This window comes from Haliaeetus albicilla, chromosome 2 (genome assembly GCF_947461875.1).
Source record: "Haliaeetus albicilla chromosome 2, bHalAlb1.1, whole genome shotgun sequence".
NCBI lineage: Eukaryota > Metazoa > Chordata > Aves > Accipitriformes > Accipitridae > Haliaeetus > Haliaeetus albicilla.
In genome coordinates this window covers 54,235,860-54,252,675 of record NC_091484.1, presented here as the reverse complement: position 1 = coordinate 54,252,675, position 16,816 = coordinate 54,235,860, and the positions used below count along the sequence as shown (strand labels likewise).

At 41.9% G+C, this 16,816-nt stretch overlaps 1 protein-coding gene across 1 annotated transcript in view; it reads right to left on the bottom strand.

Annotated features, from left to right (window-relative positions):
* Positions 1-16,816, bottom strand: part of CALCR (calcitonin receptor) — a 180,888-nt gene that overhangs the window by 30,957 nt on the left and 133,115 nt on the right. Inside the window, exon 7 of the mRNA XM_069774988.1 lies at positions 10,803-10,929. Within this exon, the coding sequence (XP_069631089.1) occupies positions 10,803-10,929 (127 nt within the window). The remainder of the gene's footprint in view (positions 1-10,802; positions 10,930-16,816) is intronic.

The window sequence follows — 16,816 nt, the reverse complement described above, 5'->3', positions numbered from 1 at the left end:
GTTAATATGGCTACATCTGCACATCCCTGAGTCCCAGCTGCTGCAGCTATTGCTCTCCCTGGGCCGCAACTTTGAACTCCGCAGGGTGCCATGCCGGGCTGAGCTCCCGCGGGCTTCCCGTGGCACATCCAGCACCGGCTCCTCGCCCACGGGGTGCAGCGTGGTAAAGCGTCAGGCAAGGTGCGAGGCAGAGCAAAACGCAGCCTTGTCATGCCCAGTGGGTTTTATTAGCTTGGTGTCTGAGCTGGGGTTGCTGGAGGGAGGCAGCTTTTCAGGAAGGCATCGTAAGTATGAGCCTGACTGACAGAGGAGGGCACAGAGGCTGTCAGAGAGGGGCCCCGAGGAAGAAAAAACAGGGGCAGTCGGGGTAGCCTAAAAAAATACTACAGGAACTACTCGACCTGCTCTTCATTTGGACTGGGAAGAGAATCAGAGTGGTCACAAGATCTGCTGCCATCTTCTCCCAGTGGTGGGAGGTAATCCCCAATGAAAAGGGGTAAGAGCTTCAGTTATTCCAGGCACCTCTCCTCCACCATCATACCTGAGCAAGAGTCACTGGGCACAGGAGGATGGGACAAGGCAGACGTTACTCAAACATATATTCATGCAGTGCCTTGGCTGATTCTGCAGCCATACCTGAGCTCTGGGCATGTTGTCATCCCTTGAGCCAGGCTAGTTTAAGCCTACATGGAGTATATCTAACAGCCTACTGTACTTATGCTTACACTTGAGGTATAAGAATTAGACCCTCAAAAGCATTTCCTAGGGACTAGGTACACATATAGCTTTGATGACATGGATATGACCACTCCATGATTCAGTTAAATACCCCAGGGATTTTCTAATGGTATGACCGGGATTTGTGAGACTAAATATAGACACCTAAGCTGTCTCTCCTGTAGTCAAAGGATAATGAATCAATAGAGGTGATGGAGATCACAGCAAAAATTATCACATCCTAAAGGATATATCTAAAATAAGTCAGATGGATAGTGCCCCAAATGTGCATTTGTCTATCTTTAGCTATAAAAAGAGCGTGGGGCTACTAGCTCAGCTGTATGTATTTGCGAAACAGGTGTTCAAATGTAAGACATACCTGACCTTTAATGTCTGTGGGTGTTTTAGCTCTCTAGATGCACTCAGACTCTGCTCCACTGTCTTTGCTGGGGTGACCTGCTGCCAGGGGTAGCCCCCAACCCTTTAAAGGACCTTGGGCCAAGGGGACACCAGGAAATAAAAAAAACCAGTCAGTTGGGTATATGTAACCATAAGCTATTCAGATGTGAAATGGTGAGGAAAGGAGCTTAATCATCCAAATAACTGACTTATTATTGGTTGATAGCTCATTCTCTCAAATTAAAGGTCATGGACATAACTACCCCAAGCCTCTTGCCTTTTTCCTCCTGCTGAAAGCCATTACTGTTTCTTCTCCCACGGTCTTACCCCATGTGCTTGGCTGTCATCTGTAAAGATACTTTCATGCCCTTTCATTTATTTGTCTTTTGTTTCAGGCTACTTCTGTTTGGTCTTAAATACCTTCAAGAGGAGCTCATGACTGAAAATGGACAATAATACTGGTCTGCACAGCAGTCACTGAAGGGCAATGAAATAGCATGGATGGCATTCATCTTGCCTAACCTGGATGTCTGACTTCACGGTACAGATGTGTAGACTGAAGTAGTCCTTGGAAAGGAATGCGCACACTGCATTTAATTCACCTGACCTGTTTCAGCCACCAGCATTAGAGCGAGGTGGATGGTCTCTCTGACTCAGACACAGCTGCCTGCACTGGCAGCACTGCCATTTAATCAGACAGATCCCAGTGAGGAAAATAGCAGTGGCAGCATGGTATCAGGGAGAATATCATATTTTGGAAACATTACAGTACTGTCCTTCAGAGAGGAATTCCTTTTGGAAATGTCCATCTTTTGAGGGATTTTGAAAAATGTACTTTCTGGCCAATTCAGACTCAAATTTCTTAGGTTTTAGGTAGACCCTTTTAAGGGCACGTGGTAAGGAAAACTTGGGGAAGAACTTCAAGTTTGATTTGAATTACCTTGAATTAGTAGTTTCTTCTACAACAGCCAGGTTTCTAAACATAATTGCTTTATATTCCCAGAGAAATATCAAAACCTAAGCTGTTCAAATGCTCTATTTATTTGGGAAGCCTTGTGTAAGAAGCACGGGAGCAGGAGTTCATTAGAGGGTGCCATGTCCATACAGCGTAGCACAGAATCCACCAAAAAGGCAACTGTTAGCATTTGCAATTGTTGATCTGACATTTAAGAAGGCGGCACTACTTGACATTTTTCCATGTCTGTGTTTTTACCTTTCAGTCTCTCAGGTGCACAGGAGACAGTGCAATTGATAGAAATTTATGGTCACCCATGTCCCACCCCACATTTTTAGGCCATCTTCACTCTGTAATTACAAACCTCCTCCATTTCTTGAGGAAAAACAAAGGGAAAAATGATAAAAAGCCTCAGTAAAACATGCAAGAATTGAATTAGTGTCAGAACTCCGTCAAGCACAACTCCATACTGTGAAAGACTAACAGCCTTGCAGGGATCGCTACAGCTCCGTTCTGAGGGTAAAATAAGTACACCTTTCTTGAGCAGCAGTTCTGGAGGCATGTCATGAATTTTAGCAAATCTGGAGTGGATTCACTCGTTTTGCACATACAGCCAGCGTGTGCTTTGCTATGACAACCTCATATAAAAACCCCAGTGGCTGCAAATGTACACTGTGGCCAAACAGGAAAATTGCAGTCGATGACAGCAAGACTGGGGATGCTGATGTTTTGCTGATTTTGAAAACAGCTGTGCTGGGAGTGCTCACTTCTCACTGCCACAATGGCAGAGCTTCAGGGTCCAGAGTTGGTGCAGGTGGACAATGATCAGGCAGAATGACAGGTTAGATCAGACTTTTGACAGAGACATTTAAATCTGCAGTTTGGCCTGCGTGATGGATATTCGGCTTCCATCCTTGCTGTGGCTGAGAGTGCAGGTCTTCCTCGCCTGAGCAGAAAAGATGCAGCCTGAAAACCTGATGCCTTCAGCTTCAGGACAATGCATTTTGCAGTACAAAGTCCTTTCTGGAATTAAATGTCTGGAGGAAATGGTACTCTGACTCCTAAATAAGAGGCTGCATGTAGGGACCACACTGCCGAAATACCATCCACAGGATCTGATAAAGCCTGGGTTATTTTGACACAAAATACCTTGGGACTGGGCTACATGAAAGCTATCACCCCTCCTGTTGTGATGTTGCAACAGTTTTGAGAAACCTGAGCCTACTAATAGATACTGCTTTAGAAGAGCAAGCAACTGAAATGTAGACAGAATAATTCCTGAGGAAAGTAAGATGAGGAAATCTGTCCCAAAATAAATATTTATTCTTAGACTCTTAAATCTCTTTTTTCCCCCTCCTGATGGCAGCTGTTAATCTGATGGTGCCTTCCCATGGAGAAAGCAACCATAATAACGTTGTTGAGAAAGCTCAGATCTTTTTCAGAGATGGTGACTGACTGACTTCTTTGCAGCCCAAATTCAGTTGTTCTGCATAAACCACAAATACTCTTCACAGAAGTGTCATTTATGAATGCTGTGAATGTCCTTTAATCATCCATACTTCATATTCTGGGCATGGCACGCCACATCAGATCAGTGAATCTGACACCACCAGGATTACATGGTGCTTTGTTTCCTCCATTACTCTGAGAGTTTTGAGAATATAAACAAGAATATAAAGACCTTGGGAAAAATGATGGGAATTACTGCTCTGTTTCATGCCATTTAGACCCTGACAGATCTGTCTTAAAATGAATGCAGATATTATTCCAGCCTGCAAATTTGTGAGAATTGTTTGAATATGGCTGGTTCTGAATTCACAACGTCCTTTAGTCTGCATTAATCTCATTGAACCTCGTGGGAGTGGGAAGATTTGATCTTTCCTAGGATGGAAGAAGAGATTCTGATTTACATCTGAATTACTTCAGTGTTACGCCAGTGCAATCCAGTGATTTCAGTGGGGGTAAAACTGGTGCAGCACAGTCCTGGCAGTGCCCCTGAGCTTACTGCTGGCAGAAACTTCATTTGCAAATGATTCACCAGCATCAAACTCATCCTCTTGAAGGCAAACACATGCTCCTGAACTGAAGTCACAGTCATTCCCTGCCTCCAAGGAAGGTCACACTGCCCTTTGCTCACAGGCATAGGACGCTGTTAGTGATCCCATGCTGGCTGCTCCTGGGTGCCAGAGCTGGAGAGCAGGAGATCCTGTTCCTGTGCATCCTGCACAGTACTGCTCCATTTTCCTTGTCCCTGCAGCTTAGCAGGGCTGGACAGGACTGGTGAGGGGAAGTCTAGACAGCAAATGCTGCTAGGAAGCAAAAAATTGTACCAAGAAGTGCAATTCTGCTGATACTAGAGAAATGCAATGGCAGCAGGAGCACTGTCCTCTCCATGTGTCAGTTCTCTTTTGTGGATGAAGGCATAGGCAGATAGAGCAGGAATTTCTTTTCCCCGTCACATCCTGAGGTGACACCCCTGTAGACACATGCACATCAGGGACTGTGCTTGCTTGCACCTCTCAGGCTCAGCCATCACAGCTATGAACCTCAGAAATGTGATATGGTACTTTGTAGTCGAATTCAGAAATGCCTCTTCCCTGGGACAGTTTCTCTCTAAACCTGAGCATTAGAGCCAAGCCTTCCTGTTCTCCCTCTCTTTCTATTGGTTTCCCAATTAGCAGTGGCATCCTTTTTGGTGTTTTTAAAAAAGAAAAAGTTAAATGGATCTTAGAAGGATGTTAGTGACTTCACTGGTTCCTGTTCCAAAAGATAGTTTGTGATTCTCCTGTCCTGGTATAGCATTTCCTATGTCAGGAAAGAACTTGTGCCACTCGAAACTCACTCCTCTGCTTTACTAGTGAATGCTAATGACAAGACAGGCAGCTGTCACAGGGGAAATGGGAGGGATGGGAGATGCGAGCTTGTCTTCATGTACCTGCTCAGGCAAAGGAAAACTAATGGGATTTGCATATTTATTTGTAGATGCCAAAAATTATTCTGGGGCACCTGCAAAGTCCAAAGCACAGCCTCAGTCCTTTGCTTGTAGATGATGAATTAAAGGGTTTGGTTCACTTTCCCACAACCGGCACTTTTGTTCCCTGTTTTACTTTGAAGCTGAACAAAAATTGCCAGAATTTCGTCACTGAACATGGTGTGATGAGACACAAAACTGGTAGAAAACCTTTGACTTCAAAAGAGCTTGGCATGAGTGTAACTGGAGACTGACTTTGGCCCTCTTTGACTTACACAAAAGCAAGTAACACATTTTATTCTCCCCAGGTCAACCTTGCTGACCCAGTTTGTCCTAGTGAAGTCAATGCACAAATATAATCTGCAAATGTACAAAATTTGCACAATTTGTAAATTCACAAATATACTATGGGCCCGGTCTCACCAAGCGTCATTCCTATACCCAAAGCAGCAGAAGGGCAATGTTTTAAACAGCCAGTTGGACCCTTTGTTAGATGAAGAGCTTGTAGGCAAGATGATGACAGCTTTCACAAGAACACTGACCCTCTTCTAGCATAGAAGATGATACACTAGAAGATTTGGGACACATGACCGCTAGGCATTGGCTAGTAATTCTCTATTAAAAGTTTGGTCTTTGATTACTTTTGCATCTAGACATTAGTCTAGAATAGCTTTGAGTCATCTCTTCAGGGCTAAATGGGCTGCAGAGGCCCCTGTAAGTAATGTAGTGGAAGCAGGATGGAGGAACAGATGTACTAAGATGAAAGACTTTGGAGATGCTTTGAGAGTGACAGGAAAGCTCTGGAAATAGTTACATCAATAAAGAATCAAATTATTTAACAAGAACACAGCCTCCTGAAGCTCTACCCTGAGCACAATACATGAAACAACTCAGAGGATCAAAGCGCCCTTCGTCTTTGTGGAGTTCCACCTTTGCTGCTTCCAAGGGGGCTGCACCATGAGGACTGCTGGGACTATTGAGGCAAACACAAGTCACGTGGAACAGCAGTGCCATTTATCTTCACTGTTATCAACTATGAGCCTCTCATTTGAGAAAAACATGTTTTAAAAACCCCCAGGCTCTGCCAGGCTACATCAGAAGGAACTGAAAGCAACAAGAGATGACAAAGTAACATTTATATGGTAAAAAGTCCTAACATTGATACTGTTCCTGAAATGCTGTGAATCTCCTTTGTTTTCTTCGCTCTCATTCCCTCCCTATTCCTTTAAGAATAGGGGAAGTCACCAGTATTGTAACCTCATAAATCACAGTAACTACCCTTTATACACTCCTCATCTGCCCCCACAGCTCAATGTTTTATTTCTACTGTTTTAGTGTGATAGGGAGGAAAACCTAATACACTTGGGCAGTCATGGTTTTCACTTGAATTTGTCAATGGTGAGATTATTTATAGTGTTCTAGTGTCCATGAGGATACTAGATTTTTTAATATTACTACTACCATGGCCTTGTTTTGAAGAGTGTAATGCTAGTGTACACCAGCTTTTGTGCTCTTCTTCTCACTTTCTCTTTGTCTCACTAATAATGCTGAGTAGGAAGCAGCTTAGTGGTTTCTCCTGAAGGCTTGCCTTCTACCAGGAGATGGGTTTCAGGCAGTACAATTAAACCAAGTGCCCTTTTTCACCCCACCTCATGCCTGCAGTGATAGAAACTTTAGCAATATGCATGGGAAAGGGAGGGGACTATGTGCTCTTGTCAGAGACAGAGAGTGCATGCTGCACCATCAGCTAGAATGGTAAACCAGCTAAGGATCTTTAAAGTATATCTACATCTACACAAGGAGGCAAAAACAGGCTTCAGCCTATCACACCCAATGTTCAAGAGCTGAGCAAGTTACAGATACTGCTAGTGGAAAGGAGACTTTGCCAGGCTCAGCCCAGCCCACGCCCAACCTGTCCTTGCTGTGAAAATGAAATCATGGTGTTTGTAATAAAACATGTATTGTTTTGGGTTCTCCCTTACCAGCTCTGCTGCTGTACCCATGTACAGATTATTTATACAATAAGGCATAAATAAGCTGTGTGGCAGAGAGCTGGGACTTGACAGTGAGATTGGAGCATGCCTGAATGGATGCTGGGTCCTTACTCTCTGATACCATAGCCAAGCATGAGACCCCACGCAGGGCTCCCAGGAGCTACCAGGGGAGCACTGGCCCTTGCTATGGACTCTAAAACTGCAATTGAAATAAAAATTTTCACACCATATAACACAGAAACAAGGGTGAAACTACCACATGAAAGGTGAAGAGGCTACAGAAAAGCCTGGAGAAAGAAGAGAACAGGTATCTCCACTAGAACAGGAAAGTGATAAAAATACAGTAAGATCTCGTAAAGCTTTTCTGAAAGAGGTTCTAATTACTGAGCCATCACTGATTTGTAACCAAACTTAGTCCCATCTACAAATATATTTATATTGGTGCCCATGGAGCTGATCAATTATTCAGTTTCTCATTAGCAGAGCTATCCCTTCAGTCATTAGCTGTGTCTTCCTTTACCCCTGTCAGTACTGAATATTGAAATTACTAGCCTTGTGGAATACAAAAAATGAAAAATACAGATCTGATGTGCAAGACTGTATTAACAGATTAGGCAGCAAGAGTTTCATTTCTATTTCCAGGGTTTTTAATGGAGAACATATTGTGCTGTTCACAGATCACCATTCTTCTGTGGGACAGTCTCATTTAAGAAGGTGATAGAAGATACCCCTTCCTATAAAATGTGTTCCAGTAATAGTGTAATTGATGCAGTTGCTACTTCAGATACAACATGCAAAAAATTAGCTCACGTAACATTTTTCAGTACATGTAAATAAGTGTTCATACACATGTCCTATTTATTTTTGTTCAATGTCCCTGAAACTTCTTCATTGCTTCTTCGTTTCTTGTATGGCCACCTGGGCTCACATCTTTCTCTTCAATCATTTCAGATCCAGATAAATCAGAGAGAGAGAAAGAGAGAGAGAGAGAATTATATAACCAGAAAGCAGGAAAAAATGAGATAAAAAAGCAAATCAAGATGTATCAAAAAAGCAGCTTGACTTACCATTTTACATGAGCAGAACGATCACCAAAGAGTTTAACTCTGTGCAGCAAACTATATGTGAGTAACATGCAGTACGGCCTCTCCTCATGTAAATGATGCTTTGGATTGTCTCAGATCTTTTGTGTCTGGATCACAGGAAGAATGTGGGTGTCTTGGTGTTAGGGATGAATTTCCTTTCTTGCTCCTCCTGTCTTTTCTCTTTGTTATTTAACAGAACCTTCTTTCTTCTCTCAAAATTATATGGATTTGTTGATATCTTCATAAATAAGTATTCACCGTAAGTATTTTCCCATGGCATTGCATATTTAAAATCTATTGTGAAACTTTAGGCAGGGAAAAAAAAGCTGGAGCTATTGGGGTGGAAACACATTTATTATTTTGCAGAGTAATTACCACCAACTTCATCTCTGTATATGGACACTACATAAGGGGTATCTGTGACTGTTTGAAATTCCTTCTACACACTTCACTATTTCTGTATATATCAGAGGGAGGAGGCACACACACATGAGCCTGTCAAGCTCAGAAGATGCATAGGTGGAAAGTGGATAAATGCAGCAAACTACAGGAAGTCAGAAGTAGTCATCTTAAGATGGACTTAATAAAACAGAGGGTGCGGTACAGACAGAAAAAAACAAGCTATAAAGCCTTCATTTGCTCTGTTAATCGGCATTAAAATTAAAATATTATGGGAATCTACCTGGTGGGATCAGTAAATTTTTAACGTAAATCCTTTAAGTCTTCATATACTCATATTGAGACTATATGTAATTTCATCACATGTTAAAAACTTGCCCCTGGCTGTTCATTTTCTTTTCCCAGTCATGTATTTACAAGTTTATTACGTTACTAAAATAACAGAATACACTTCCTAGTATTGTTGGGAGACTGAACATATTAACAGGTCACCTCACCTGTTTTTTTCTGATATTTTTTTAAGGAAGGGAAATCTAGAACATGAGGCAGGATTAAGCAGTGAGTGTACTCTCATCCCATATTTGACTGCAGAATGAAAATGGGAGACCCCAGGTCTTCTGGCCCCAAGTTTTGCACCTCGCCTCTAGACAGCAGTTCACTGCTGACTCAAAGACATGTGAATCTGGTTTGGAAGAAGAAAGTGAAAAACAAAGGCTTTGTTCATCAAAACATGTGCTTAGCTAACTAGCTGCAGCCAGGTTTGCTAACACAGCTGTATTCGGTAACATCAGTGGAAGGACACCGCTTGGGCAATTTCTGTGACTGTAGTCAGCACTAAGGTGCCTCTTCATATTCAGGCCAGAGACCTGAAAGCTGACTGCATGCATGAACCTCCGCACTGCTCTGGGGCTCCGCAGCCTCCAAAGGTAACCACTTATGTAATTTCTATACTGTCTGTTGCCATAGCAATGGAAGGTGGGGGGGTTTTCATTGGGTGATGCTCAGTGTGCCGGTACCTGTCCTGTGGGTATGTGGCTCTACCAAAGCCTCTGAGAGCTTTGTCATTGACTTCACTGGGGTCAAGATTTCAGTCCAAATAAAGCTCCAGCCCAAAGGCACTAGATACAGTTTTTTAATGAAATCTTAAAGCGTAAGAGTACTCGCCATGGCCTCAACTTTTAGTTTAAAGCACTTCAGAAAATTTACTTCTGCTGTCAGGAGGTACTGCTTTTAACCCTGGGGCAATGATCTTACTTCAATTTAGGTGTCTGATATCATCTGTCAGCTTTTTGTCTTCAAATATCAAGTGTATTTTCGTTGCATCTCTTGCACAGGCTACGTACATATGATGCTATGCAATAAGGAGAAACAAAACATGTGATTTTTTAATTATTTTTCTGCTCTTCTATTTTTTAATCTCCAGATGGTCCCTGGGACTGGTGATGTTTTCTTTAGTCTATATATTTCCTGCTTTAATTAGCTTACTTAACCAGTAAGCTTTAATTAGCTTACTTAACCAGCACACATTTGAGACACACGTGATCAGATAATATCAGGTGCTAATGTTTAATTGCTCTCACAAAATTAGAAGCAGATAAATGGTTGAACTGTAATTGAATGATCTTATTAGAAGACAAGCTGATCAGTGTTGTGACATAACTTGAGAGATTCCCAGGCTTGCATTAATTTCACATCAGCTGGGGCTGCTGTAACGACAGCGAGCACAATGCAATTGCTCTGTTAGAGAGCAAGATCAGAGCTGTGTGACTGAGATCTGCCACACTTATTTAGCACATGAGGGGCTGGCACAATTTGTGTCACTAAGAGCAGTGAAGCAAGCTATGGTTTGATTTACCACCTCCTAAGAAAAAAAATGCAGCAAACAGATCTTTTGGGGCAGTATTTTGAAAAAAGTTGTCTCTCTCTCCATCCCTGCCCCTCCCTACCATGTGTGCTTGTGGGAAAGGACACGCGGCCACCAAGGGCACCTGTCTTTGCTGGGAAAAGTCAGGTAGTGCCGAGAGAGGTGGGGATCTGACACATGTTTGTATGGATGGGCTGGCTGGAGCAAGTCTGAGGCTGCTTCTTGTACCAGATTCAAAGATTTCTATTGCTCTGTGAAAGATCTGAGTAAGGTTGAGTGAAGTCCTCAGAATCTGCACCTTCCATGTGTGTTTTACCAGATGGCTAACGTTAACTGGTGAATGGGAATGTCTGGTTTTGGCATGGCCGTAGTAATTTTACTTGGGTGTTAAGATGGAGAGGAGTCATGCAGTACTTACAGGATCCCTTTTTACAAGGCCAGGGTTAGGCACAACAGCAATGAGGTGGGCAATTGTAAACATGGAGTTCAGCACGTAAGAAAAAAACAAATTCTTATGCAGTGTTATCCTTTGACAGCTGAGGCTCCTGAAAAATATGTAGCACACATCGTAAATTAGTATTTTTCTTCTGATGTCACTTTAACGAGCTCTTTCTGGCAACAGTCTCTCAAGAATGCCTTTTGGCAAGGCATAATCGGAAAATACATGCCTTACATTGCAGTCATAACCTCTAACAAATTTTTGGTTTTGTTTTTACACCTGTTTAGCACCACATGCTTTTTAGACCACGCTGTAAAGAGCCATCCGGCTACATTCTCAGCCCTTGATGCCTTTCTTTATTTCATGGCAATCGAGATATTAAGTGGTGAAGCAGAACCCTGAGAATTATTAGATGCGCATGATACAAGTAATGAACATCAGGAATACTGCTTTATAAGTAACTGTTCCCTGGAGACTCAGGGAATTTCTCAAATATTCAGATGAAAATTATTTGTTACTGTAGGAATTAGTGGTGAGACAGGATGGGAAATTTGGGCAGGAATCTCCTTAAATTACAGGGAGATTTGTGTTGTTATCCTGAATGTTTCTAACTCCAGCTGAGATCCCAAACCAGAAGAGGTTGTTTTCCTGCTTAGAAGGAGCAACAATCTTTTCCGAATGACTGATTTGGGGGAGGGTAGGATTTCTGCTAGTGTGCGTAGCAGAATTTCACAAGAGAAGTTTGCAGAATTCTTGTGAAACCAAATCATGACTGCAGTTTCAGACCTGAACCGTCTCCCCTTTCTAATTCATGCCCAAATCCTCATGCCACCTCCTCCGCTACCCCTGATGCAGGGAACAACATCCCTGCAGTGCTCCATGTCCCGGAGCACAGCCCGGGGCTGGCAGGAGGTGATTGCAGAAAGGCAATCATGGAGTTGTTAGATAATGCTGTGATGTCTGTATTCAGTGATCACTGAGAGCAAGCAGGCAAAACTGGTAGATAAAAAACAGCTAAGAAGAGCAAGTATTGCTGTCTCGCTGAGGTAAGCTTCCCCCCTTGGAACTAGGAGTCTTCTGCAGTCTGGAAAGGAGCACAGGCTGTGACTTTCTGATGCTTTGCGTGTGGATGTCAATGCAGAATGCACTTTCTTTAAAAACAGAGATCTAATCTAACCAAGTGAGCTCTTTTCTGCTAATTTTGCTTGTTTGTTTATGTATTTATTTTCCCTTTTTAGCTCCTTGGTCACCTGCCACTTATTCTTAGTTCTCCATATACCTATTTTCTGAGTCATTGGATGGAATTCTTCCTTTAGCTTGAGGTCATCTTTCTGGTTATGGTCATCATCATCCTGCAATGCTCATCACTTTTGTTGACCTCCTTATTTACCAAGATACCTTCTTTGGTTCAGGATGTCCATGAGATGTAGGTCCTGGGGGCTAGGAATGAGAATATCTCCTTACACTTGCCCTGATTTTATATTCTTCCTTTAGTATCAGATATTGGCAACTGATGAGCACCAGATATGGAGCCAGGTGCGGTTTCAGTTTGCTGCACTTGGCCACAGAAATGTAGACTCTTGTCTCTCCAGCTGCCTGTCTACATGGGTACCGGTACAGAGACAGTCCTTTGTGAAAATCTCTGCCAGGTACACATGCCTCCACTCCCATTTCTGTCCTTCCTCACTGCTCCGCTTGACTTTTGCCACTCTTACTCCTTTATTAGTTTGGACTGTCCTTCACTGCATGTTGCCTTCACCTGCTGTCCAAGCTCCTTTCCCTGCCTGCTGTCCTCTCTTAGTTTTACTCCTGCGTTGCTCTCCTCCTTTCCTCTCAACACTCCCCACCTTTTTCCTTGACTTCAGCTTTCACGTTAAAGGCCCACCTAGATCATTAAGCATATATTTCCATACCCTCACTTTTTTAATTTGACCTTCAGTGTTTGCCTTCAAAATGGCGTCAGCACCTGCCTGACTCATCCCACACCGAGAGGAAAACATTTTAGCAAAACCAAAACCCTTACTTGATTCATCCTCTCTTCTGGTTTTGACAAACATCTGTAATCTTCTCCTTCTCTGACCTCTCTTAGCTCTCTTTCTGGCCCTCTTCCTGATTTCCTAATCATTCCTTCATGGTGTTTTTGAAGGCTCCTTGTCACCCCCCACCCATCTTTCTATATGCTCCCTACTTCACTTCATTAATCAGTATGCAAGAAGGCATCACTAATCCAGTTACCTGTGTTGAAAAATTGTGAGTTTTTTGTGTCACTATGCCTCTATCAATTGTGTCTCAGAGTTTCAGAGTCTCCTGTGTTTCTCGTGGTTCCCCTATGTTTCACATTTATTCTATGTCTCCTACATTTCCTTTGGCAGAGATAGGTTCTCCTATCTACTCACGGAGTCACCCTTACTTTTGCGTTCCTATCCCCACTTCTATATGGCATCTAGGATATTTTGACTTCCAAGGAGTTTTTAGAATTATTTTCTTCATGAATCTGTCATTTCTTCTCATTCATGAATACTGAGAATACTGCCTTTCACTGCCAGCCATTTTCCATCTCCTACCCACTTGTTTAATTTTCAAATTATTTTCATGCTTTCTACCATGCTCTCCCTTACCCCTGGGGAAGACTCCCAACAAACTTCCACAAATTATCTTTCCACCCATTATCCTTCTTCAACTCCCCCTTTAAAAGCCTTGGCAACAAGTAGACTGCAGGTGCATTCACAACACACCATCTATTATTCTGGCAAATCTAGACTTATTGTACTTCCCATCTGTCTTTATACAAATGTCTTTGTTTTAATAATTCAACTGGAAGTGATCTGGAGCTAGGAGTCCCTTTTCTCTTTTGTATTTTATCGTATAAGATAATGGGGTCTCAGTTTGCAATTATAAAAGTATCACATTAATGTGATCATGCACGTAACTGTTAGACACTACTTTATGAATAGTCTGTCTCCTGTTATGAGTTAGTATTGCTTAGTGATGCTCATCACTACTGATTCAGTATTCCCTTCCAAAAGTACTGCAACATCTGTGATGCCAGATCATTATGAATCTTGATACCCAAAACTGAAAGGAAAATAAAGCTCTGCCAGGAGAGGCTTATATGTGGGAAACAGCAACCTCTGCAAGCCGTTTGTTGCTGCCTCTACAGTCAAAGGCTATTATACAGTCCTGAAATAATCTCCTGCTCTCTGATTGACTGTCTGATTGACAGCTCGCGTTCTGTTGAAGGTCAAATAATCTATTGCTGTCATAGCCAGATGATAGAGAACAACTGAAGGTAACATGAACCCTGCGCCCATACAGGTTTATTCTCACTTTCTTATGATTGTAGTTTGGTTTCATCTTTGTCCTCCCATTTTGCAGTGCTTTGTTTTAATTCCTTTCTCTACTTCTTCCTGTAACCTTTGTGTCATGGATTAGTCATGGAAGGGGAAGGAGAAGTGGAGGAGGAAAGAGAGGAGGAGGTGTGTTACTGTCTGGAAGGCTGCTGCAAAGATGAGTCTTTCAGCGCGGCCTGGGACCGGTCAGGATTGTGCGTTGTCCATGACTCAGAGCTAAGAGTGAGTCAGCCTAATCCTGCCTCGCTCACTGCAGGGAATCACCTTCCTCATCCATTTTGGGCAGCCAATTTAACCAGAACCTGTCTTTACTGTCCCAAAGAACTCTGAAGCCTGGGTATAGGATTTCAAATCAGATTAAATTGTGTTCTTCCCAGTTTTCTCAAAGCATTACTGTGTCTGTGGTTTTGTCCTCTTCATCTTTACTTAGATGGGAAGGGATTTCATCAGTTCATTGGGCAGTTTCTAGCTATCTCTGTATCTGATTACTGCACATTATCACAGTCACTCATCAAACTGCCTCTCTGGAAATTAGCAGAATTCATAACATGTATTTGGGATCCACCTATTTTGAGCTTGTAATCTTACAGACTCTTTCAGTCTATACAAAGTCCAACTATTTCATTTTTCTATGTTTCCTAGACTCACTCTTGGTGGTGGTGATGTTGGGGGCTTGTTCTTTTACTATCCTTCCTGTTTGACAGCTGAGGCAGAGACATCTAATTGTATAGCCCTAGGATTTATGCCAGCTTCTTCTGGCTGCTCAATTTACTAAGCATACCCTTTTCAAGCCCATATGGACACCCTCATCTGTGGTGTACCATTCCAGGGACCAGCAGCAGATAAAGTAACCAGGGACAAGCTTTGCATAATGTTAGTAAGGAAATTACTGCTAGGAGGCACACAACCTGAGCATATCCATAGATATGTAGTATGCATAGATGAAAATTGAGACCAGAAATAGGCTAAGGTGCCTCGTCTAAGATTTAGATTAAATAATACAGGGACTCTGAGGCTAGAACTGATTTAAGCACTGGCACAAGGTATCTGGGGTTTTGTGGAGCACCTTTACTGCAGATTTTTAGAGCAAGGCAACCATCCCTTGTGCACTGGAGGTGGGGTTCAGCAAGGGGTTCTTTTTATTCCCAAATTTATGCAATTACTGTGCATGTGTAAGCTGGAATTCTGTGTGCTGATGGATTCTACAAATCTTCATATGTGCGTTTGTGGCCAAAACCCCACATCTCAGAAACACAGATAATGAAGTTGATGATATCACACAATCTAGCATGTAAAGTTTGTCACATTGCATTGAAGTTTTTCACTTATGCTGTGGAATATTAGATCTATCAATTCCAAGACACTTAACAAATGTCAGTTAGTTTAGACACATAAAAAGTCTGTACTAAAAGAGTCATGGTAACTGTTTAAAACCAAATGGTCATGATAGAAAATGCACTAGCTGTGCTTCATTATGATTCCTTGGCCTTACAGGTGACAAAAAGGAATAGCTGAATGTTTACAGAAATACCCTTTGTTTTAAGTTAAGCCTGCAAGATAAAGGAATAGAAAAAATGACCAATTTTTCCCTTTTCAGACTTGGAAATTTCAGTGTGAAAAACTGCTTCGGAAAATAAAGGTTCTATGGAGAACTAACCCTGGTCTTTTTGAAAATAAGGCATATATACATTCATGATTTGGCATGAGTGGGAAGGTATTAATTTAGAACCTGCTCATAATTCACAGTTACTATTTTGGTCACTAAGATCTGAAAAAACTCAATTGATGTGTTTGTTAAATTTGAGTTGGGAGATTTGAGGGCTTATTTTTGGCTTTCATTTTTCTAGAAACATCAACCAAATAAAACCAAATGATAAATTCTGACCTGTATACAAAAGTCATGCTCTCTATCTGCCTGCTGGAAAGATAATTAATGCCTAGAAGTATTCTACACTTCTGGATTGCAAATATGTCTTTGAGCTGCTGAAATAGTTTGATGAATACACAAAAGAATATAATTTATGTTTCTATGAGGATGATGGTAAAGAAACAAAAAATTGTATTTTGGATGCTCATCAAGGGCTCAAATCTGTTGACATTCATGTAGAAATAAGCTTACTAATACTCTCACACAGGCCTAGTTGTGTTCTGGCACAATTTAGTTTGAAATAATTTCTTGCAGGCTAAATTACAACCTTGAAACAGTATACTCTTACAATGACAACAGTGATGGACTTTTAGTTACTGTAGGTTGCCATTAGTGTGCAACTATTCTTTCTTAAAATCTGTAAAGAAGCTTGTGAAGAAAAAAAGATTTTTTTGTGTTCCCTTTTCCTTGTATTCTTGACTGCTCAAAGAATACTGCATTCTTTGAAGAGTTTGGGGTTTTTCTCTATTCTTGAATGAGGTAAGTTTTTTGGCAATAAAAGTCTTACTTTGTTTCCCAGTGAGCAGTGTGGGGAATACTCCTTTGTATCCTTGGAAACCTTTATCCATTTGGAAAACTTTACCTGGCCTTTTAGATTATCTTGCAGTTGTCTCCATATATACTTTATTGATGGTGAGCATTTCTCTATCTCTGGTCATGAACTGATGGTCTGGCTATCTGCTTGCAAGTAACTGATGTGCATTTGCTGACATCAG